The 23,872-nt window shown below is 40.6% G+C and overlaps 1 protein-coding gene across 1 annotated transcript in view; it reads left to right on the top strand.

The window, feature by feature from the left end:
- The window catches only part of NTNG1 (netrin G1), a 303,873-nt gene that overhangs the window by 207,710 nt on the left and 72,291 nt on the right, over positions 1–23,872 (top strand). The window contains exon 3 of the mRNA XM_088022930.1: positions 14,041–14,213. Coding sequence (XP_087879056.1) covers positions 14,041–14,213 — 173 coding nt within the window. The remainder of the gene's footprint in view (positions 1–14,040; positions 14,214–23,872) is intronic.

Genomic DNA, 23,872 nt, shown 5'->3' with positions numbered 1-23,872 from the left:
GGTCACACAGCCAATGTAGGGCATTTTTCTTTTTTCTTTTTTTTTCTTTCTATGACGTCTTTTATTTTTTTTCTTTTCCTTTTTTTTATTAACATATAGTGTATTATTTGTTTCAGGGGTACAGGTCTGTGATTCATCAGTCTTACACAATTCACAGCGCTCACCATAGCACATACCCTCCCCAATGTCCATCGCGAGCCACCCCATCCCTCCCACCCCCCACCACCCCAGCAACCCTCAGTTTGTTTCCTGAGATTAAGAGTCTCTTATGGTTTGTCTCCCTCTCTAGTTTCGTCTTGGGCATTTTTCAAACACAGACCAAACCCTTCACATCTCAAAGAAATTAGCCCTGAAAGCCAGTGAAACCCACCTAAAGTGATTCAGCTCGTTAGTGATTAAACCCAGGTCTCTTGATCATATATCATTTGACTCTAAAATATGACCGTGATCCATGTTAAATTATGTGAAACTCCCCTTCTCATGATACTTCACGTCTCACACATTTGGTGCAGACCCCACCTCTGAATGTTTAATCATATAGATGGAAAGACTTTGATGATGACAATATTGATAAATCTCATAGCCAACTACCATCCAGTTATTTTTCCCTGACCATATCCTATCTGTTGGATCATTTGAGAGCTCATTGCTGTTCTTCATTTCTATTCTCGGGGTTTTTTGTTTCTTTGCTGTAGAGCCTTTTTTCCAATCATAAGTGACACACAATTCAGGTCATCGGTCACAGCAAGTAAGATCAGGCTCTTTTAACAGATGGGTTTTTTCCTTTCCCTTCTATTTCTCTCTCTCTCTTCTTTCTTTTTTTCTTCTCTCTCTCTCTCTCTTTTTTTTTATCTTTATACTTCAACTTTTCCAAGGCTTGCTAGCAAAAGTAGGCCACCAAATAAGGGGAAAAAAACAAAGGCTCTGCTAGGTGCACTCTTCTCTATTGGATATTATTTTATTTCTCAGGAAAGGGAGAATTAGAAGAAAGCTATTTCCCCCAATTTTCCATACCACCCATGGGAATCTAATTCAATTTCCTCTCAAATGCTGTAGTGGAAAGTAAAAATACAGAATAAGGTTGCTCTCTTGTCTTCTTTTGCACAGGTGTGACTTGATTGTTTATTCTTAGTCATAAAACTGTTTATTCAGGCTGATTCATTTTTAATCAGATTCCAATATAATGATTTGAGGAAGTAAGACCTTTTCTGAGTGGATAAGTGTATATATTTAAAAGATTTCAAAACTTCCCTGACAATCTAACCTGATAGAACCCTGCGGTATCAGATGGCTCTCAGCTCTTGAGCCAGAGCCTTACTGAACTCTGTGGCTTTGCAAAGCACAAGTGAACTTTAGGTTTATTCCTGCCCTATTTTTTCTTTTGTCCTAGTTCCTCCTAGAAAAAAAGGAGAATTACATTTTTTAACCCAAGAAGCGTATGAGAAATTATCATGGTATAGTTCACATCAATTGGAAGTCAAAAGTAGGTGGGGGGAAAAAGTATTTCACTTATGTGGTTCTATAAAAAGGAAAAAAAGAAATCTAACTCAGCAGTTGTTGACTGCAAACCACAAAATGGGCGAGTATGTGTGAAAAGAACTTGAATACATCAACAGTCTTCATTATTGCTTCTTATGTCAGGAATCTATTCCGTTTCTAAAAACAGGAAAGCTCTCTTAAGCAGAGTGGGACTTGTTTTCTTCAAGTGAGAGCACGTGAGGAGGTCGGCAGGCCGGGGTTCAGTGTGTAAGAACACCATCAGGCCTTCGTTTCCTTCTAGGTTCCAGCTTGCGCATCACCGAATGAGCTCCCATTTTTATGGCCATAAAGCCAGAAGGCCCTCTAGTGTTTCTGTCCGGATCCCAGATAAGAGAAAGGAAGAAAGGGCAAAATGAGGGGGGTTAAAAAAAAAAAAAAAGCAGAGGAATGACTTCTTGTAAGCTGCCCCTTTTAAGAACACACCTCCTCGTGACTTCTAGTCATATCCCACTGGTCAGACTATATGACATGGCCAACGTTAGAGTCAGGGGAGCGGAGGAAATGAGTATTTTAATTTTCCCATGTGTTTTATAGAGAGAGTCGAGAGAAAAAGGGATGTAAAGGACTTTTAGAAAGCCAAGCCGTGGATTTGCCATCTCTCTCCATAATAATAGCTAACGTTTCTTGAATACTTACCATCTACCAGAATCTGTGATATATACTTTACATGGGCTACTTCATTTAATCTTCATAGCAACCCTATGTTATTGCTGCTAATAACAGTCCATGTTATAGGGAAGGATACTGAGACTCAGATGGAGACACCCACCAAGCTCATGGTAGAACTAGGACTTAAACTCTGATCCTTTGTCTCCAGAGTCCAAGCTCTTAATGTCATGTTGTCCTATCTCTCTTATAGATTCTGGTTCCTTGAACAATGATCATCTCTATTTCTGGGACTGGAGACCCTAAATTTTCTGTTTTCTCAAAAAGAATTAGAATGTAAAGGTTCACCATGCATATCTTAAATCTCTAGGGTCATCTATTAGTTGTTAATCGGCCTTGGGTTGGTTTAGTTTTAATTTAACAAGCTCTTTACCTCCCAGTCTCTAGATTGATTGGTTGTGCAGAGAACAGTGGCAGTCTCCATTGAGATAATTATCTTGTTATGTCTTTTACCCTTCAGCACCTCTTATCTAACCAGATTCCCCATGAGTGTAATAAACAGGTCACAGGGCACCATCCTATACCTACTCCAATCTTGGACAATGCATTATCTCAAATTTATAAGCTGCTATTTTTATTTTATTTTATAATCATGGTACTCTAGTCTCCCTGGCAAGCTTCAGAAATAGAAAAGGGCTATTTTTAATATTATCTAAAAGAACCAGTATTTTAGTGAGTCATGTAATCTGATGCTTCACTATGCGTAAGTTTAGGGTTTCCAGTAAGGTTTAAGTGGAACTTCTAGAGGGTTTCTTACATGCCGTAAGGATGTCCAAGTCATTAGTTGCTTAAATGTACAAGAAGGTCTTCTGGTCCCTGTCAATTTTGGGGGCAAATAAATTATGTATATTTTAAAAAGATGGTAAGATTCCAGTGTCTGTGAAGAACTGATAAAGATCTCAGGCTTTATTTTATACTCCCAGAAAAGAACTGTGTAACTGTATATTTCTTTGCTTAAAAAAAATCTAGGGGGCACCTGGGTGGCTCAGTCAGTTAAGCACCTACCTTCAGCTCAGGTCATGATCTCTGGGTCCTGGGATCAAGCCCTGTCTGGCGCCCTGCTTAGCAGGGAGTCTGCTTCTCCCTCTCCCTCTCCCTCTGCCCCACCCCCGCTCATGCTCTCGCTCTCTCTCTCTCTCTCTCTCACTCACTCTCAGTCTGTTTCAAATAAAGAAATAAAATCTTTTTTAAAAATCTAGACCAGGGTGCCTGGGTGGCTCAGTTGGTTAAGCGACTGCCTTCGGCTCAGGTCATGATCCTGGAGTCCCAGGATCGAGTGCCACATCAGGCTCCCTGCTCAGCGGGGAGTCTGCTTTTCCCTCTGACCCTCCCCCCTCTCATGCTCTCTCTCTCTCATTCTCTCTGTCAAATAAATAAATAAATAAAATCTTTTAAAAATAAATAAATAAATAAAAATAAAAATCTAGACCAATCACTTTTCAAAAATAATTCTTTTAAGAACAAAGTTCAGGAGAGGAAAGCCCCCATCAACCAGGGGCCTTATTACCTACTTGGTATATTGTGAAAGAGTGAGCACAAAAGCTATGTGGAAACCTGCCCTCTGGGTTTGCAGGGCATATAATAGAGTCCTAGCACCCCTCTTTCTTGTTTGCTTCGCCTATAATACAGGAATGCAAACACAAGTTAGATGTCCAGCCTCTTTTTTGGTCTGTTGTGTGTGGCTGCTTTCCAAAAACTGTTATAAGGAGATATCTATTTCACATTGAACTTCAGCCATCATGTAGTTTATAAAAATAAATCTTCTGAAAACATTTTTGCTTACGAGTGGTAACTACTGTCAGACTCCAGGTTTTATTCATGAGGGAAGGAATAGAAGAATGCTGGAAAGATTTAAACCCCTTCTTTCCTCATGGGATCAGGATTGGACCAGACCCATTTGATAGTTGAAGATTCAGTCTTTTGCTGTAAGATAGAAGTGATAATAGCAATAGCTTATATTAAATTATTAAGTGCTTCCTATGTACCAGGTGCTGTGTTCAAATATAAGTTCAGATGTGTGTAAGAGAGACTCGCATTAGCAGTGCCTTAAACAAACTAGAAGTTTATTTCTGTCTCCCTTCTGTTGGGAATTAGGTGCTGCACAGCTGGAATGGTGGCTCCATCTGGACCCACCTTCCCCTGACGGCAGTGAAGGCTGCCCGATGGCCTGGGTTCCACTATTTGTGGTTACTGCCATGGTCCATGTAGTCCAAGGTGGCTTAACAACATGTTCATGTTCCATGAAGTAAATTAGAAACAGAGGAAGGAGTGCAGCCCAATAGAGTATCACAGACATCACTCCCACTATTAGGCCAATGGTGGGATGTAGTCACATGGCCATACCTAGCTTGAGGAGGTGCTGGAAAATGTAGTCTTTATACATGTGGAGTGTGCACCCCGCTAAAACTGTAATGGTGTGGGAAAAGGAAGAATACATCAATTAGCAGTCTCTGCTACCTTGTACTGTACCATTTAAGGCTCCCAGCAACCCCTCAGGTAGGCATTTTATGATCCTCATTTTACAGAGGAGTAAATTGAGCTGAAGGAACTTGCCTAAGTACCTGCTAAAGCCAGATTACTAGACCTCAGGGCCCAAACTCTTATCCACTGTTTTCTGTCATCTGTTTTGGACAAATACCGTATTTCTTTTAGTTTATTTTTTCATTTATTTAACATACAATTCAGTGGTTTTTAGTATATTCAAAAAGGTGTGCAAACCTCACCATTATTGAATTCCTGAACATTATCATCACTCCCCATATGCCCCTCTCCCCAGCTCCTGGGAATCATTCATCTACTTTCCGTCTGTATAGATTCTCCTATTCTGAGTATTTCCTATAAAGGAAAGCATACATTCTGTGGCTTTTTGTATCTGGCTTCTTTGATTTAGCAAAATGTTTTCAAGGTTTATCTATATTGTAGCATGTATCAGTACTTCCTTACTTCCCCCCCCCAAATAATAGTCCATTATATGGATATATGACATTTTGTTTATCCATTCATTAGTTGATGAATGTTTGGGTTGTTTCCACTTTTTAACTACTATGAATAATGCTGCTATGAACATTTGTGTACTGGTTTTTGTGTGGGCATGTTTTCAGTTCTCTCGAGTAAAGTCCTTGAAGTGGAATTGTTGGATCATGTGATAACTTTATGTTTACCTTTTTGAAGAACTGCTACACTGTTTTCCAAAGTGGCTGCACCAGCTTACATTCCTACCAATAGTAGATGAGAGTTCCAATTTCTCCACATCACGGTCAACATTTCCTATTGTCCCTCCTTTTAAATTTATAACCATCCTAGTGGATGTGAAGTGGTATCTCATTGTGGTTTTAATCTGCACTTCTCTAATGACTAATGATGATGAGCATTTTTTTCACGTGTTTGTTGACCATTTGTATATATCTTCTTTGGAGAAATATCTTTTAAGATCCTTTGCTCATTCTCTAACTGGGTTGTTGTTTTTTTTTTTTTTTGTCCCTTTTATTATTGTAGTTGTAACTGCTCCTTATATATTCTGGAAATAAATACCATTTTGACTAATAAGTATAAACAGCTTTTAATATAGTTAAATTATTTATTATATGATCTATGAATCTGCCGATCAGTAGACTTGACAGAATTCACAAACAAAATGGTCAATTCACTTTGTGAGTACAGCTCGAGCCTTAGTGTTAGCCAGGTTTAGGTGGAAGAGAGTTTTGCACAAGGATCATGCCCATGATTTTAGTTTTCCTGTTCATCAGGATTTTGACACACTGGTGACTCAGCAGTGGTTCTCAACCTTTACTCTGCATATAAATCACCTGTCCATCTGGTTAAAGTGCAGATCCTTCTTCAGTGAGTCTGGAGAAAGCCTGAGATTTGTAACTGTAACAAGCCCTCAGAGTGATCCTGAACCGGCTGGTCCAGGGACCACAATTTAAGTAGCCAGTGTTACAGCGGAAGTATCAGTGTTAAGAACCACAAGTCTAATTCTCTCCAACTAGTTTGCTTTGTTCTGCCTCAAATAGAGCGATGTCCTAGAATGAACCTGGTCTTTGGAATTGACTCTTGACTACCACTTACCAGAAGTGTTTCTTTGAGCAAATAGCTTTACTACTCTTCACCGCACTTTCCACATCTGTAAATTACAGGTACTTATACCTCCTTCTCCCAGCGGTAATGAGCATGAGGTGAAATAACATATGGGAGGCACCTATCACAGTTCCAGGTGTATAGTGGAATGTGGTGTTTTCTTCTTCCACCTGCCTTCAGTGATAGGGGCTGTCCCTCTGACCGTTCAGTGCAAATACAGCATTGTCAGGGGAGAGACAACTCAATGTTACCACCTTATTTTCCTATATTGTCAGGATTAGATGGAATATTGTTACCAGAGTCCAGATCTTGGGCCCCACAATGGTAGAAATGAAGCCAGACCCAAAGGTCAAAGGCACAGGCAAGGCTGTATTGAGGCTACAGCTCGAGCTGCACAGAGACACCGCACCAACATACAGCACTTAAGCCAGCCTCTCCGAACAAACGGGAAGCCCTGCTCATATAAAGTTCCCCTGGAAAGTTCCCACTCAGGTCCGTTAGGCTACTAAGGGATAGAAAAGTGCCTTGTCCTGATTGGTTGATTTTGGCAGGCAACTCAGACAGCTTATTGGTGCTTTTTGGAGCAGGGGTCTTTCAGGTTTGTGGAGCCTGGTTGTTTCTCTTCCTACAGGATAGGGCTGCGGCTGTTGTTTTTTAAGTTAGGCTTGTGTGATGGGCTGCATCCCGGTTCTGCAAGGTCAGAGAGGAGGGTTAGCAACAACAGCCCACATGAAGTGCCCCAGGGGTATGATGTTTCTCACGTGGGGCTTGTTCCTATGGTCCCTGGCGGTCTCAGTGGTACCCTTTTTATGGTCTGTAGTTAGTTTATGTGCATTTCATCTTATTTACTCAACAAATTGTATGTTCTTGGAGATTAGGGCTCTATGTCATCTTCTGGTTTTGAATCCCATGGGCCTTCTCATGGCGCTATCCAAAGAATTCGTTATGAATTAAGGCCTACAGAATGAATCAGCCCATTTCAGTCATGGTAGTAGCAGTGGTAACTATAGAAATAATAATAATTGAAATTGACATTTATTAAGAACTTTGTGTCACATACTGTCCTAAGGGCATGCGTACATTATCTATTCAATTCCCAAAACTGTTCTTTGAAACACATCCATTTATTGTCCGTGTTTTCCAGATGAGGCAGCTGAAGCCTAGCCATACTTAGACAACATTCCACTTTTGGTGGTAAGAGCAGAGTTCTGGAGGCTGGCTGCTCACGGTCTAAATCCCTGTTCCATCTCATACTAGCCGGGAGAGGTGGGTTTCTTAGCCCGTCAATATGCAAATGCATCATCTGTAGTTAGTGCCAATCCCACAGTACTTTTGTGAGATTTGTATAAAATAATGTGTGAAATATGCAAAAGCGCTGAGCACAATGCCAGGTACTTGGAAGTATGCAGTCAACATCAGTTCTGTTTGTTAGTGTGTTTGTGAAGTCACTTATCCAATGGCCTCACAGGTCAGTGGCAAAGGTGGAATTTGAACCCGGGCCATCTGATTTCATAATCAGTAACTCATAATTTCTAAATGATGTTGCTGCAGATCCCCTATTGCAAATAATGTGTTGAGATGGAAACCAAAAATTCCTGTGTCAGAGTGAAAAGAGAAAGGTCAAGGGGCTGCAGAGGCAGAAAAAGTATGTGAAAAGCATTTTATAATTTATCACCTTTTGAAAAAGACATCTTCAAAGCTCCAGTCTTTGTGCTAACTCATTTTCTAAAAGCATTTGTGTAGCTGCTGACAATCCAAGGCAGGGGGTGCAACCAAAGGCTGATGGAGGTTTTGTAAGGCCTGAAACTGACACCCTTTGCAAGTAGAGGGGTGCTCTCATTAAGGAAACACCTTCACTGATTAAAAAAATGCAAAAATATCTCATTTGTGAAAATTATACAAAAGCACATGACCACATGAATGCATGGCTAGGTCTTCCCCAAGGCCTTGAAAGGGCCCTGATGCCAAACTTCATTCACTCATGGTGAATCCTCCTCTGGCACAAAAGTAGCCCAATCCCTGACTTGCAAGGCAGCAAGGCTGGCTTCCCTTCCTGTTTTGCTTCAGAAAGGGCCAGTTCCAAACTTCTCTGTCTTGGTACCTCTATTTGAAACACTAGATTATATATATATAGACCTCTAACTCACAGGAAATTCTGGTGGATAGCATGCTTCCCAGAATAAATATATTAAATTATCTTTAAAAAAAAAACAGGCAGACTGTATGGGTTTTTCATACCTACTGGCAGGTGGCAGAGATCTAAACGTTGGAGCCTTTTTATAAGCAAGATTAAATTGACTCATGACAGCTGGTCACTAAAATACAGGAAGTGCAGACCTGGTTGAAAACAAGAATACATGGGTTTTCATCACTTGCATCACAGAATAGAGCTCACTCTTTTTGTAAGTCTGTCTTAGCAATGCCCTTATTTGACAGCGTGTGCAGTTTGTCACTTACACACAAGTGGATCTTCCAAGTACAAGCAAGTCAGTTCCATCTGCAGTGTCTTGGTGTGAGTTCTATGTGTGTAAACAGAATTAGCGAATAGGCTTGGCTCTCCAGAACATCAGATACTTCACTGCGAGCAAAGCCTGTTAAGTCTCCACTCGGGTAGCTCCTCGCCTGCCCACTGTGACGGTAGATGTGGGAGTGGGATGACCATGGAAGTGGATAATAAATCTATCAGAGACAAGTGGATGCCACGGAAATCTGCCCTCCACCCCATCGCAGGGCTGGAGGTCACAGCCCCAGGAATTGAGAGCAATCTCCCAGCATTGTGACACCCACTTTTTATTTTTTTCTGCTGGAGGAAAAGCCACTCTGGCAGGGGCTCTAAATAAAGAATTTCAGCATCTGATTGGAATGGGGTGATGTGAACAGACTGAACGGTGGATAATGAAAGAGAGCCATTTTCCAATACCGACCGGTGTTGTGATACCTCGGTGTCCACTCTCACGTGCTCAGCTCAGGCACAACAGTCGACACGGGGATGGAGGAAAGACAGCCATGAAGCTGGGCTAGGTCAACAGATTTACTGCTGGGGAAGTTCCAGTAGCCACCAGGGCCCAAGCAACATTGCCAAACTGCCTGAACCAGGCTGGTCAACCCTGCATGAGAAGTTGAAGCCAAAAGATGCACATTCCAGAATAATTATGCCACACAAATGCCCTGCTTTTGGGTTTTTTTTTTTTCCTCCTCTAAACTATGTTATTTTCCTGAGTATTTCGGCATTTTTTTTTCTTGTGTTAGGTTTCAGGCATTTGGCAAATTCTCTGGAGTTTAAATTAAATAGTGTTTACAAAGTCTTACCAATTTTATAGAGTTCCCTTTGCCCGTTATAAGGTCAGTTATGAAAACCAATGATAAGGGCATGTGGCAGTTTTCAGCACACATCATGGACTGTTTAATTGAGTACAATGCCTATTAATTCTCTATTTTGAGTCCATTACCATGCCAGACATAGTAGGACAGACCCATGAAGTTCTCGCTTTCAGAGAGTCTACTTGCTTATTAATCATTTGTTTATCAGTCAAGTATTTTTTAAGTACTTATTATGTGCCGAGCACCCTGACAAGTGCTGGGTATGTTGCACTAAATAAGGCAAACATGATCGTGGCTTCCAGGCATTTACACTCCAGTAAAAGTGAGAGAAGAAGAAGCAATGGCAACACGGTCTATGTCTAAGGCAGAGATAGCTTTAATCATGTGACTGGCCTTGCCAGGGTCACAGGGGCACATAGGAAAGGCATACTGGTGGGGCAGAGAAGCACTCCGATAGTTGACCAGTGGTTGGTTTTTGAATGTCATTTAAGAACCAGGCACTGAAATGTACAAGCTGACACCTGAATGGTAAGAATTTTGCAGATAAGAAAGTAGAGGTAGTAGAGTAGAATGTTGCAGGCAGAAGGAAAGGTTTAGAAGATCGCCTGAAGTCAAAGTGTGAAGAACTGAGTAGTGTTGCTAGTGGTTGCAGATGAGACCGGAATAGAGAGGAGACACCAACTTCGAAGGGACTTGGAGTCCACGTTACAGAGTTTGGACTCTATTTTGAGAATAGCGACAAGTCTTGCAATGGTTCTAAGCCAGGATGACCCCAATATTTTTGTGTAAAAGATTATTTTGACTGTTGTGTTGAGACTGGGCTAGGAAGGAGCATGACTGGAGGCACTGAGGTCTGTTCAGAGGCCATTGTAATAAAGCAGATCAAAGATGATGGCGATCTCAACTAGGGTGGTGGCAATGGCTAGAACTGTATGTATTTGAGAGTTATCAAGGAGGAGGGATCTCAGAACTTGGTGAGAGACGGAGCAATGACAAGTTAGATAGGCTAGGAAAGAAAGAGGGAGGCATTCTCAACTAGCTACCTGAAAGGTGATGCAATGTACTAAGACAGAAACCCCAGAAGGAGGAGTAGGAGAGGGAAGCCTTAGAATTCAGTTTGGGATCTGTTGAGTTTGAAATGCCCAGGAGAGAGCTCCATGATGGAAATATAGATACAGGATTTATCAACATGTTGGTCAGATAATCTTCCACCTGGTAATAATGGAGGGAAGGGTTCTAGGATCCCTTTGGGTAACAGAGAATCTCTGAATCCCCTAAAATGTTTTCAAATGTTTAAGCTTATTTTGCATATGCTTATTATTTCAGGGTGGAGGAAGATTATGGAAGTTTGCTTTAGAATTCAAGTTTGCTATAACTCAAAGGCATTAAGGATCACAGAGGAAATTGAAGGGACAACCTGTATTAAGAGTGTCCAAAGGCGGCACCTGGGTAGCTCAGTCAGTTATGCATCTGTTTTGGCTCAGGTCATGTTCCCAGGGTCCTGGGATCAAGCCCCACATCGGGCTCCCTGCTCAGCGGGGAGTCTGCTTCTCCCTCTCCCTCTGCCCCCACCCACAGCTTGTGTTCTCTCTCTCTCTTTCACTCACTCACTCTCTCTCTCTCTCTCTCTCTCAAATAAATAAATAAAATCTTAAAAACAACAACAACAACAACAACAACAAAAAGAGTGTCCAAAGAGAGTCACTTAGGCTGATGGTGCTGGGCCAGGACCCCAAGAAGAGCACATAAAGAGAACACAAAGAAGAGGGTTCTGAAAATGAGCTTGAGAATCAGCAAGGACAAGGCGTCAGGGGAAATGGAGTGGTCCACAGATTCAAATACCCCTGGGAGGTCAAATAAGGCAAAGAAAAGTATCCATTGGATTTTCAACAAAGAGGTCATGGATGATCTTGGCAAGAGAGGCCGTGGTTGGTGAGAAAGAGAAAGTGAATGAGAGATGAAAAATGGAAAATGCAGGTTTAGGAAACTCAAGAAGGGAGAGGAGAGTGTTAAAGAGGTAGCTGGAAAAGAAGACCAGGGTACAAGGTGGGTATTTCTCCCGTTAGGATGGGACAGATTTATGCAATGGGTCAACATTTTAAAAGCTTAAAGAGCCTTTAAGTACAAACCAACGAACCCAAATACACAGAAGCATTTAAGGAAATCAGAAGATCGAGCTCAGGGTGTCTACAGTGAGCAGGATAGATAACAGGGAAGAGAGAACTGAGTTGAGCCTTGAATGATTAGCTTTTGGACAGGTGAGGATGAACCATTAATGAGAAGAAATCTGAGAGAAGTAAGACTAAACAGTCACCTATTCTTCTTTCACCTTCTATTGTTATCCAAAGAATATTTTCTCAGCAAATATAAAGTCTTTAAAATGGAAATTGCCTGTAACTCAGAAAGTGACTACAAGTATGACAGTATTAACAGTTAAAAGATATTTAATCCAATTTACAATTACTACTTGTATTCTTGGTCTTCCCATATGAAACAAGCATACTCTTTGGGGTCATATGGTTCATTTCCTCAGTTGGAATTTTTAACACTAGATAGGGTGCTAAATCAGTATAGGTTGGTGCTTCTGTCACCTAGGTTTCTAACATCTTCCATATATAAAAACACACCCATAAATAAAGGCGCTAATGTTGGAACGGGAAAGATCCTTTCATAAGCAACTTAACACAAGTGACTCCCTGCACAGAATAAACTGTTATGAGATCTAGCTCATGATTAAACACTGTCTATTTCACTTAACTGAATTATTTTTCTCTTATCTTTTTAGAAGACTGTACACGTTAATTTTAAAGGTTCTGTTTATGTATCTAAATTGAGTATGTATTGTTTAAATAGTAGCCTTTCAGCTTATTACAATTTATAACTACACAGAGGGCAGCGTATTCCAAATTATAGCAGACCCCTGATGAAGGAGAAGTGTGATATTATCCAGGGAGGTTTGAGGGGGGGTGGGGAGTGGGCATTAATTTAGGGGCTACACCTTTTAGTTAGAAGAGAGCCCAACAGCTCTCAGTAATAGTCTCGGCCATCCCTTCACTTCCCTGCCATAAGTATGGGTCAGTGTTCCAAACAGATCATTCATGTACAAGACAGAAACTTGGATGTTGCTATACAGACCTTATAGAAACCAACATCCGTTCTTAAAGAATCTTATTTTCCTACCTAAGGAAGACTACTGTTACTTTTTCCAATTCATGACATCGCCCACAAAGGAAAGCAAATGTAAAACACTACAAACTTTCCTTGTCTTTATGAAATTTGGCTTTCTATATTTTTGTCCTAGTTCTGGAAGAGGCCAGACCAGTTTAAAAATGCACACACATCTACACACACACACACACACACACACACACACAGGTCTGAGAGGTCTTGATCCTTTATCCCCCTTCTCGGGTGCCCTAGTTCTCCCCTTTGTGTGGACACATCGCTTCCTGCATACACTGTTCTGGCCTCTGGTCGTGGTCATCCTGTCAACCTAGGTTTTACTTTCCCAGAGGATGCGGTCTGTGGGCTTGGGATGTTACAATTTAGAACCTGCTACCTCAACAAATATCCAGTTGGCCTCTGCAATTTTACAGTGCAAGACTTTGGATAGGGGAATGTATTTTTGTGGAAATTGCATATTCCGTTGTTGTCTCTCATATATCACAGCTCTCTGCACAAGCACCCAAGGCAAGGCATTTGCTAATGACCTCAAACCCCTGTCACCTATAGTCTTTTTTATTTTCTAGGCTTCTAAGCATCTTTTATCTGAGTCATTTGGACCATTTCTGAACGACCTCTGTAATTACCTTATTTGCCGTGACTGGGAAATCTAAGGACTACTCAGATTGATTAGAGGCCTTGGTGGGAAAAACTTTTGATCTGGGGTAATGTCATTTTAGAGCCCAGAATGTGGGCACTATGGTTTTGATCTCTGTGGGTCTATAAAATAAGCCTGAATAGCAAATCATCTTCATGGTTGTCTTTCCTTTTCAACAAGTAAGAATTGTCTTTCTGGTTTAAGGAAAAACAGAAGATAACATTGCTCTTCAAACCCAGATGAAATTGTCATAGATTTGCTAATATTGCAGGAAAACTGCTCACTGGTGGCAATATTCTGGACACCTCTTGGGAAACCCTTGATTTTGTAGCACAGTTGTCTTACGGGACCTTCAGGCCCCCACTAAACATAATGACTGGTATTAGGATTCCTCAAAGTGTGGTATGAGACAGACTATATCCTCACCCCACCCTTTCCCCCTTGTTGAAAAGATTCTGAGGGTAGGGCCTACAGATCTACATTTTGCCCAGAGCCTCTATAGAGCGCAAACGCTGCAGGGTGTATGAGCTACCACTCCAGGGGATAGATGGGTAAAGCCTCCGTGATCTCTAAGACCAACTGGACTTACAATGAACTCTTGTCTCTCCTCTGCTTAGGTGCAAATGTAATCTCCACGCCACTGTGTGTGTGTATGACAACAGCAAACTGACCTGTGAATGTGAGCACAACACCACAGGTCCAGACTGTGGGAAATGCAAGAAGAATTATCAGGGCCGACCTTGGAGTCCAGGCTCGTATCTCCCCATCCCTAAAGGCACTGCAAATACCTGTGAGTAACTTTGCTCTCTAACACTGTATTCTGTGCAAGAGGAGCTGATAGTTCCTCTCAATGTCACTTGCAATTGTGCTTTTACTCTTACGGTTACCCTGTTCCTCTTCAAAATGCAGCTAAAGCTTTAGTTTCTGTTTCACCACTTGTAAGCACATTTTCACACTCAGATCATCTGTTAAATTCAGTCTTCCAACATTCACATCAAATGGGTTGGGAAATGATGGAAATCGGGAGAAATTTTTTTCTAAGTGGATGAAACAGGAGATGTTTGTTTTCCTCCCCCAAATTAATTTCCTATTAAAATAACAACAGCCTTCAAAACTCCCAACGGGAACTTAATTTTAGCCATAAGCAACTCGAGAAATTCTCTAAATGTTTCTAATCCCATTTCCCTTACTGGGTAATTTGAGGGATGCTTTGTCCAGAAGATGCTTCCCTGTCTGATTTTGACTATGGCTTCACTCTGCCCGGTGAAATAATTGGCTTTTTCCAAATGCCAGCAGCTGAGATCATGCCTGGCATGGATCCTGTCAGTAGAAGCCACCTTCTGATACAGAGCGTGACTGCAGGCCTGCAGGTATTACATTAAGAAAAGGAATGTCCGAGTTCATGTGAAAAGAGCACAGGGCTTATCAATGCTTCCAGGAACCGTGAGAGATGCTCCATTACCATTCATGTGCGCCCCACTAAAATCCCTGAAGATCCAGAGGAAAACATGCTGTGACATGCTCAGGGAGAGACATGGTTATTTCCAGAATAAACTGCCCAATTCCACGGATGGACCTATTAGCCACTTGCAAAAGCCCCAGGTTTGCCCTCTGTCAAAAGTAGAGGAGGGTGTGGTTGAGAATATACCCATGAAGTGAGAAGTAACAGAAATAGCAGGACAGTGAGCAGTGGGAGAATGAGGGCCCGAAAAGCCACTGGCTGTATGCGAGGCTAAGAATGTTATCAGGTTCTTCAAAGCAGCAGCTGTGAGAAGACAAAACCTAAAAACTAATATCACAGGATCCAGGACCTTATCAAGTTAAATGTAAGAGTAATGGAGTGAATAACAAGCCAGGAAGTATGGGGGCATGAAATTATGATAAAATTTCTACGAAGCAGAAAAAAATATTCTCCAAAAGATTAAAAAAAAAAAAACCATCCCTATTTGTAAGGGTATTCAGTTTCTTTCTGTGTTAAAGAAAAAAACGGACAGTCTAGCTCCTAAAATTAATACATAAAGCTCTGTTGAGCAGAAATGTTGATTTTTCAAGGCAATTTTATTAACAGAGACTCTTTTGGCTGTCCTCAATTGTTCAGGGCCATAGACCCATGAATTCAGGAGGAATCATGAGGTTATTTGTTGGTGAACCCCTCTGGTCGGCTACCAAGAATCCCTATCTCCACACTTGTCATATTTACTTTAAAGGTTTCCCTAAGAGAAAGTGGCTCCAACTTCATTTTCAGTGTCTGCTCCTTCTTTAGTGGGACAGGACAGAACCGAGGACGGTTCACAAACACTTGCTAGCATTCTGGCTCAACCTCAGGGCTGGCCAACTTGTCAAGGCGACCAGAAAGCCAGGTGGGCTGAACTGCGGCTGCATTGGCTTCTAGTCTCACATGACTGTTCTTCTACCCATAACTGAGCTTCAAAGTCTTGTTTACTTCAAGACATTTTCACTGGGGTCCCCTTCTTGCACCAGCCAAGCTTTTTCACTGCAATGGATATTTTTGTTATATTCTCCGTGGAAATGATGTACCCCGCATCTTTTGCATATTGCAGAAGATCACCAATTATTCCCTGGCCAAAGGAATGCAACCTCTTGCAATTTTCTTTGTGGACTCCGTTGCCCACCTATCCCTTAGTTTTTACTGGCCTTCTCTAGACTTTTAGACTTTTTCCCATTTTTTTAAGATTTTATTTATTTATTTGACAGAGAGAGACACAGCGAGAGAGGGAACACAAGCAGGGGGAGTGGGAGAGGGAGAAGCAGGCTCCCTGCTGAGCACGGAGCCCGACGCAGGGCTCGATCCCAGGACCCTGAGATCATGACCTGAGCCGAAGGCAGATGCTTAACGACTGAGCCACCCAGGCGCCCCCCCCCCATCTTTTTTAAAATAAAATACGAAGATGACAGAGGGATACAATGCCCAAGGAGGCTCAATTCAATGTTTCAGTCTTCAATATGCCAGAAATTAGATAAACATTTTAGAGATGACTGCAGTGGTTCAGTCTTGCAATGGAAAAGCCTTACAATAGCAAGAACCCCTTAAACTAAATTTCTGAAACATCCGATTGTGCTTTAAAATGTCTAGGGATGGAAATAAGCAATTCAGTGGTTTAGTACACAGGTTACAGGATCAAATACAGTTTATCTATTCACCAGCTGTGTGACCTTGAAAACGTAAACTAACCTCTCCAACACTCAGTTTCCCATCTGTAATGCGAGAATAATAACAGTTCTTACCTCATAGGGATTTTAAGAGAATTGAGTAGGCTACTGCATGTAATGTGTTCAGCATAACACCTGTCACAAAATAAGTGTTCAAAAATAATTTTAATTTTAGGATTTTTTTCAGAAGGCATGCTTGTTCATTAGGGGACAGTTTTAATTGTTATAAAACCTATTTCTTAGTAGTTCACCTGTTTCTTGAGTATCTCGTAATTTCCAAAGAGTTTTTTTCTCTTTAAGTAGTGAAAGAGCTATATTGACCCCAGTTTCTTTTCTTCTCCAGATTAACCTCATCAAATTCCATTTTCATATAATAAGATTTTCATGTCTTTTACTGGCTTGCTTGCGCTTGAAATCCTCTAATTTTTTAGTGTGGAGATGTCAGCCAAGCATGGGACTTCTGGCACTGACTCTCATTTCATATCAGCTTTTTTTACACATATGCATACATGCTTGTGTGCACACATGCGCACACACACACAACTCTAGGTGGTACATCATGAGTCATTTAAGAGGAACGCTTAGGATATGCCACATCCTAATACAAAATCCAAGAATTATAAAAAGAGTGGCTACAATCTCTGAACCCTCAACATCAACTCCTAAATGGGCTAGAAACACCAGGCTTCCTGGCTAATCTCTTGATTTAGCAGAATCTCAACAGCCAGGATCATTTTTTAATGGGAAGGTCAGTTCCTGCCCGCTCTTAGCAGAAGAAATCAGAGAACTTCATTAAACCAGGAACTTAAAAGATCTCCCTTCACAGACAGTTAACCCACCACTCAAAGGTACCCTAAGCCAGGACTTTGCTGGGAATCATAGGACTTTGGAAGTCCTGAATTCTGGAGCATCTTCAAGGCCACTTTTGTAAGGAGTGTATAGAGCCAGGAGAGAAGAATACAGGTAGCATTCTAAAGTAGAGCCATCCCTATACTCTGTGAGACACATCACATGTCCCTATGCTTTTCAATACAATGACTTGTCAAAGGCAAGAAGTAATAACTCTTGTGATTATATACACCATGCTTTTCCTTGGAGACCCAGTGTGTTTTCTTGGCCTTTTAAAGCCATATATATATATATGTATGTGTGTATATATATATATATATATATATATATGAAAAAATGTTTTCCTTATTTTTCTACAAAGCTTATGCTTCTCTATAAGACATCTTTCTGTTGATCTTCATTCTATTTCTGATAGTATTCTCAGTGTCCTTTGAATTTCATTTCTGCCTTCCAAGTAGATAGCAACTCTGTCCAACTTCATGCTTCGTTATGATTCACTTGATTGCTATCGTCCAGCTCATGAATAAAAGTATTAAGTAACACCTCTTTAAATTTCCGAACCCTATGGAATAACACACAATATTTTTCTACATATAGATGCTGAAAACTCAACCATCAACCTTTAGAAACTATAACTTTAAGGAAGATACTATAATATTATCTACACCTCTGCTTCCAAAGGTGTGTTCTATGACCTTTTAAAGAATTCAATGGCAAATAAGTTTGGAAAATACTGTAAACTATAAAGACTCTAAGACATTTGGGGCACCTGGGTGGCTCAGTTGTTAAGCGTCTGCCTTCGGCTCAGGTCATGATCCCAGGACCCTGGGATCGAGCCCCACATCGGGCTCCCTGCTCCGCGGGAAGCCTGCTTCTCCCTCTCCCACTCCCCCTGCTTGTGTTCTGTCTCTTGCTGTGTCTCTCTCTCTCTTGTCAAGTAAATAAATAAAATTTTTTAAAAAAGACTCTAAAACATTCATATTACCTTATTAAAAACATTTGAGAATCCTATAGTAAAGTAACCTATTTTACCCTGTGTTTCCCAAACATAACTGATCATGGAACACTTAATAACTTTCTATAAAACCCTGTTTTGGGGACCTTTTGCTCTAAACAATTTCTACAGCATAGTGATAGAAATGTCATGAAGACAGACAGAAAGCCCATTCAGTTCTGCTGTGTTCAATCTTTCACTTTCTTCTTACCTACACAGTCTAATATTCTTCAAAGAGAGAAAATTAAATTGGTCTGACATTGACATTATTTGTTTGTTCAGAAATCCAACTTGAATTGTTACACAATATCTGGGGCTCCTCTGAGTAATGGAAAGTAATTTGATGATCATTCTATTATTTTCTCTAGTATTAAATTCGCATTGACCAATTTATATTTTCCCAGGTGTGCACATGTGTGTGTCATTATCCAGACAATTTCCTAAGTGCTTTACATGCATTAGTTCATTCTTAACTCACAACACTCATAACGTAGATGCTATTAGTTTCATTTTACAGACGTGGAATCTGCTGACTGCTGAGCGCAAGTACCTTGTTTAAGGTTTCCATGACTAGTCAGGGTGAGAAGGAGGATTTGAACCCACGTATGTCTTGACTCCAAGGACTGCACATTGCACTATATTGCTTCTCAGGTTAAAGTTCAGTGACTTCCTCTGTTCTCCACTGGGGTATGAACCTTTTGACACCTGCTTAAACAAGCCAGTTTTATCTAAACTTGATCTTTCCTATTTCTCTTCCTAGATTTCTGTTTGTTATTTCTTTGCCTTCACAGTCTCCCCGTCTGCCCTTGCTTTAAATTTTCAAGCTCTTCACCCCACCTCTTCTCAGTCTGCAGGTTTTTTCCCCTGCTTTCCATCTATTCCTGTGGTTTTAGTTCTTTAGTGATACTGGTTTAATAATAATCAGTCAATTATAGCCTGGAATCCTTCTTGTGAATCCAGACCGATTTTTCCACCTGTCTACGAAGATCTCAAAGTCAACATGCTGGATACAGGATTTATTCCTTTCTCCAATTGCCTTTCTCTCACTCTTTATTATAATTCTCCTTTTGCAAGACTGCTCCTCGATGTCAACTCCTCAGTGCAGCCTACCTAGATCCTCCCAGGCAAAATCAATTGCTCTTTTTGCTCTAGATTCTTGATAGTGTATGTACACTTACAATCGTTTGACTTTCTATAACCAAAATTGTAATAATAATAATGGTAGCTTCTATTTATTAAGTTTACCATTGGCTTTTATACTTTGCAAAGGGCTTTAAGTGCTTTCTTACATTAAATCCTTACAACAGTCCTCATGGGGTATGTACAATTTTTATCCACATTTGACAGATCAGGAAACACACCACACAGAGATTAATAAGTAAGTTGTCCCAAGGTCCCACAGCGAATGCATTACAGAACAAGATTTAAACTCAGTTCTATCTGACTTCAAGAGCTAAAATGTTAGCAATTTGAGAATGGGACCATACTGTATTCCTGGCCTTTATAAATGTCTGTGGAATCAACTATTTGGTCAATGAATAAGTAAACCTAAGTAATGCTATAATGTGCACATGGGTACATTGAACTCCCATCCATCTTCCCATGTCTCCTAGAATGTGTGGTCTTCACAGTTCAGCAGCTCTAACACAAGGGTCTTCAATCTTCTACAAGAAGAGTCAGCTATTTTAGGAAATAAAATGGGAAAAAGACTCACTTTTTTTTTTCATTGGTGCTCATGGCTGGCTGATCTTCACAGACCTCCCCCAATTGGCATTCATGGCCTCAGTGACTTGAGCACTATCAGGCTCTGCCCACCAGCCTTTCAGGCTCAGAACCCCAATTCCATCAGCGCAATAAGAGAGTACTTTCCTCTTAGAGCCTTATGTATATGAACCCAGCTCCTGGCCCAATATCTAAAACGGGAATACTAAATTATGCATGTACAACCACCAATCCACAATCCTTATCTAAAGCTTGTGGGACCAAGTATGATTTGGAATTCAAAATTGTTAAGATTCTGTAATACATATATTGTAGATATAGATATTATAACCCTACCCACAGCACAATATGGGATAGCACCACTTAATTAAACATTTTAATATTTCTGCAACAAACCCATGATTATTCTCACCTCATATCCCTTCCAGTCAGTTTATGCCACCAAATTAGTTCAGAGCATGATATGTTGTGCTGCAGGTGAATTTTAGGGAGAAAAAAAACCTTTTAGTTTTCAGAGTTGTTTTTTGTTTTGTTTTGTCTTGTTTTATTTTTGTGTTTTGAAAATTGGAGATAAATACAATAAATTAAGGGATAGTATAGAGTGGTGGTAATAGGCTCAAGCTCTGGAACCAAGACCTCTGGATTCAAATCTCAGTTTCCTTCCCAACTGATAGAGATGATCTTGGGCAAGCTTTTTGTGTTTTGAGTTTCCCCCATCTGTAAAATAAGCCTGAGTGCTAATCTCATAGGGTTGTGATAAAAATTAAATGGATTAATACATTTAAGGTATTTAGAACAGAGGCAGGCACACAGTAAGCACACAATTAAGTGAGATGCTATTGTCATTATAATTTCACTGAGATCTAACGCGTGGACTCATCCCAGCCTGATGAGTAAATTCTCCCTTTGGAAATAGCAACTATCTAGGGACATAAGTTGTGTCCAAATCCCAATTTATTCATCCAGAATATGAAATAACTGTGATGGTATTCAGAAGAGTTAAGTCCTTATGACCAGTGTATTCTCTCCTTTGTAATTAAGACTCTTTGCAGAGCCAGATAATAATCAGAAGGTTGCTGGGTAAGCATGGGATCAGGAAATTTAAATGACTCGAATGCTAATAACATGAGGCTGAAACCTCCTGACACATCCATCCTACCTCAGAGTCAGCCTCCCTAATGCCAACAGAACACTGTAGGTCTGAGAGCTTATAGATTATCCCTCCCTCTTCCTGAGACAATGGTAGGCCAACAGGGCTACCATATGCCTGAAAATGTTCCTCTTTCTATGCTTCCCCCTTCTGATTGGCTGTGCTCCCATTCCTCAGATATGTCAATAGGCTACCTCAGGTTGATGTCACCTCTGTCAAGTCTGATACATACACTCAGGTCCTAGACCCCTTAGTTGCTGTAAGATGACTTTAGCTGTCTTTGATTGGATCATCTATATGATCGTTTCACGGTACAATTCTGTGAAGGCAACTTTATTTCCTCCACTTTCAAGTTCCTAGTAGACAACTCACTGTGCCTCCTATCAACACAGTGGGACCAAGAACTGGGACTGGAAGGACATTGGAAATAATTCCTCCAGAAAACAAATGAGGCTGCAGAATGTTTTCTTCCTCATCACCCACCTCTTCTTCGATTGGGTTTTTTGGAGTTAAAGCTCCCGATGGCTGCAGCCTGGCTTCTTCTGAAGATCTAGTCATCTACTTGATGGGCTTTTTACAAGCCATGTATCACAACAAGGGCAGTATTTCCTCTCAATTTGAGGCATGCCAAATCTGTGTCCCTTCTGATTTCCTCCATGAAAAGCTGCTGACTTTGCATTGATTCTCAGAAGGAGTTATGGCTTTTAGCACTACATCAATCTGTTTCAGAAGATCAGGATGTTTATTTTTGAGATCTCCATCATGTTGCCTAACTATGCCCCCTTTAGCCATTTATTTGGTGGGAGGGTTAGTAAAATTGCAAGAAGGAGGAGGAGGAGAAAACAATTATGTAATTCTACTAAGTTCTCATCTCTCTAATTGCAGCAGAATTCCTTTAAAACAAACATTAAAATAAATATAGGAGTGGGGAGGGCCAGTGGAGGAGGGACTAACCATAAGTGCCTATAAGCTGAGCACCTGCTCATTCTTTTAGCACACAAAGCCCTTTGGCTTATTCAGCATGTATGTGTGTCTCTGACTGAAGTAGCATTTCTCTTCTAGAAGAAGCAGTAGTATTAAACTCATATGCCATGTGCTGCAGAACCTTCTGGTGAAGCTCATGCATACCTGGGCTTCATTTCCTCAGTGCAAGGTTAGCAATGTCTCAGCAGACAAGAATTAGGAACAATGTTGAATATAAAGGTGTTGACTTAGACAAGGCTCTTGCTTCTGTTTGTGCCTTCAGTTTCCTCTTTTGCAAAGTGAAAAGCTCAATGAGATTATTGTTTAACTCCCTTTCTGTGTTTCATTTTAAATTACTCTTTCTGAATTGGCTTACCTGGTATCTTGCTTCCTTTCTGTCTACCTATCATCTATTTATCTTTCACAAGTATTTTTGAGGTTGTTTCAGAGATGGATTTAACCTAAGAAGCTTAAATTTCAGGATTCCTCACAAGAATCCTTCTACACTTTAAAAAAAATCAGTTTCTATTTAATTTTATATTTTAAAGTTAATATCCTTTTTCTCAAAGAGACCTCCCAGATTTGAATATACTTTAGACCCCACAACATCAGTATTTGCTCCGGGGTGGCTTTGGGAAAAAGACAAATGCAAATAAGAGTATCCAAATAAGAGTTTAAAAGGAAGGTGTGAGAGAAGGAATAGAAGGGAAATAAGCCAAATATGAAATGATTTTACCCAGTTGAGCACCAGGTTGTGTTTTGAGCCTCTGCACTTTCTGGAAGGCAAAGTTGTGAGGGGCATCTGTACATCATATAACTCCGGCTATTGGAATGGAGGAAGTGTTCAGAGAGAACAAAAATATCCATTCATACTGAATGCTGAGAAATGTTTCAGTGGAACACTTTATATGGGACAAGATCATACTATGACCAAAAGTATTTTCATTAGGATAGAGAATTCTTGGTAACAAGTGATAAAGTTTTGAGCAGCTCTTCTGTATCAGGCATTGTTCCCGGCAGACACTAGAAATACAGAAAAGAATGAGACATGGTGATTGCCTCTCCGACCTCTCAGGCAAACACACAAACTATTATAAATATAAGTAGGTAAGTTTCTCAGGGAGGCCTGCACAAGGAGGCACGCAATCACAGGAAGTGGCTAATTCACATCAGGAAGATGAAGCGGAAGGGAAGAGATAACTTCCAAGCTCAATATTTAAAGGTAAAAATATTCTTTACATAACACTTGTCACTTGGCAACGTGTGTCTAGACAGTTTTCCTGAGCATAATCTGACTCTCATTCCCATGGTTTATAGGCACTGTCATTGTTGTAAGATGAAATTGCATTCATTGATTCATCCCTTCGAGAGCCCAGAAAAACCCACCTTTCATGAAATGAATTGTAGCCTTCTTGTCTTATTCCTTAGGCATCTGAAAGACTCCTCATGGCTTGCTTGTAGCCTTTTTAGTGGATGTAATGGGTTTATTAAATTCTTTAGTTGTGTATAGGAAACAAAAAGCAAAGTGGACATTACAATAAGGACCATTTGGGGAAAAAATATAACATTTGAAAACATACTAATGGCCATCCCCTGGTGT

Source organism: Eumetopias jubatus, unplaced genomic scaffold, assembly GCF_037043125.1.
Source record: "Eumetopias jubatus isolate StellerSeaLion01/CBP00866 unplaced genomic scaffold, mEumJub1_p1.0 scaffold_4, whole genome shotgun sequence".
Classification (NCBI taxonomy): domain Eukaryota; kingdom Metazoa; phylum Chordata; class Mammalia; order Carnivora; family Otariidae; genus Eumetopias; species Eumetopias jubatus.
This window is presented reverse-complemented; position numbering and strand designations above follow the sequence as displayed.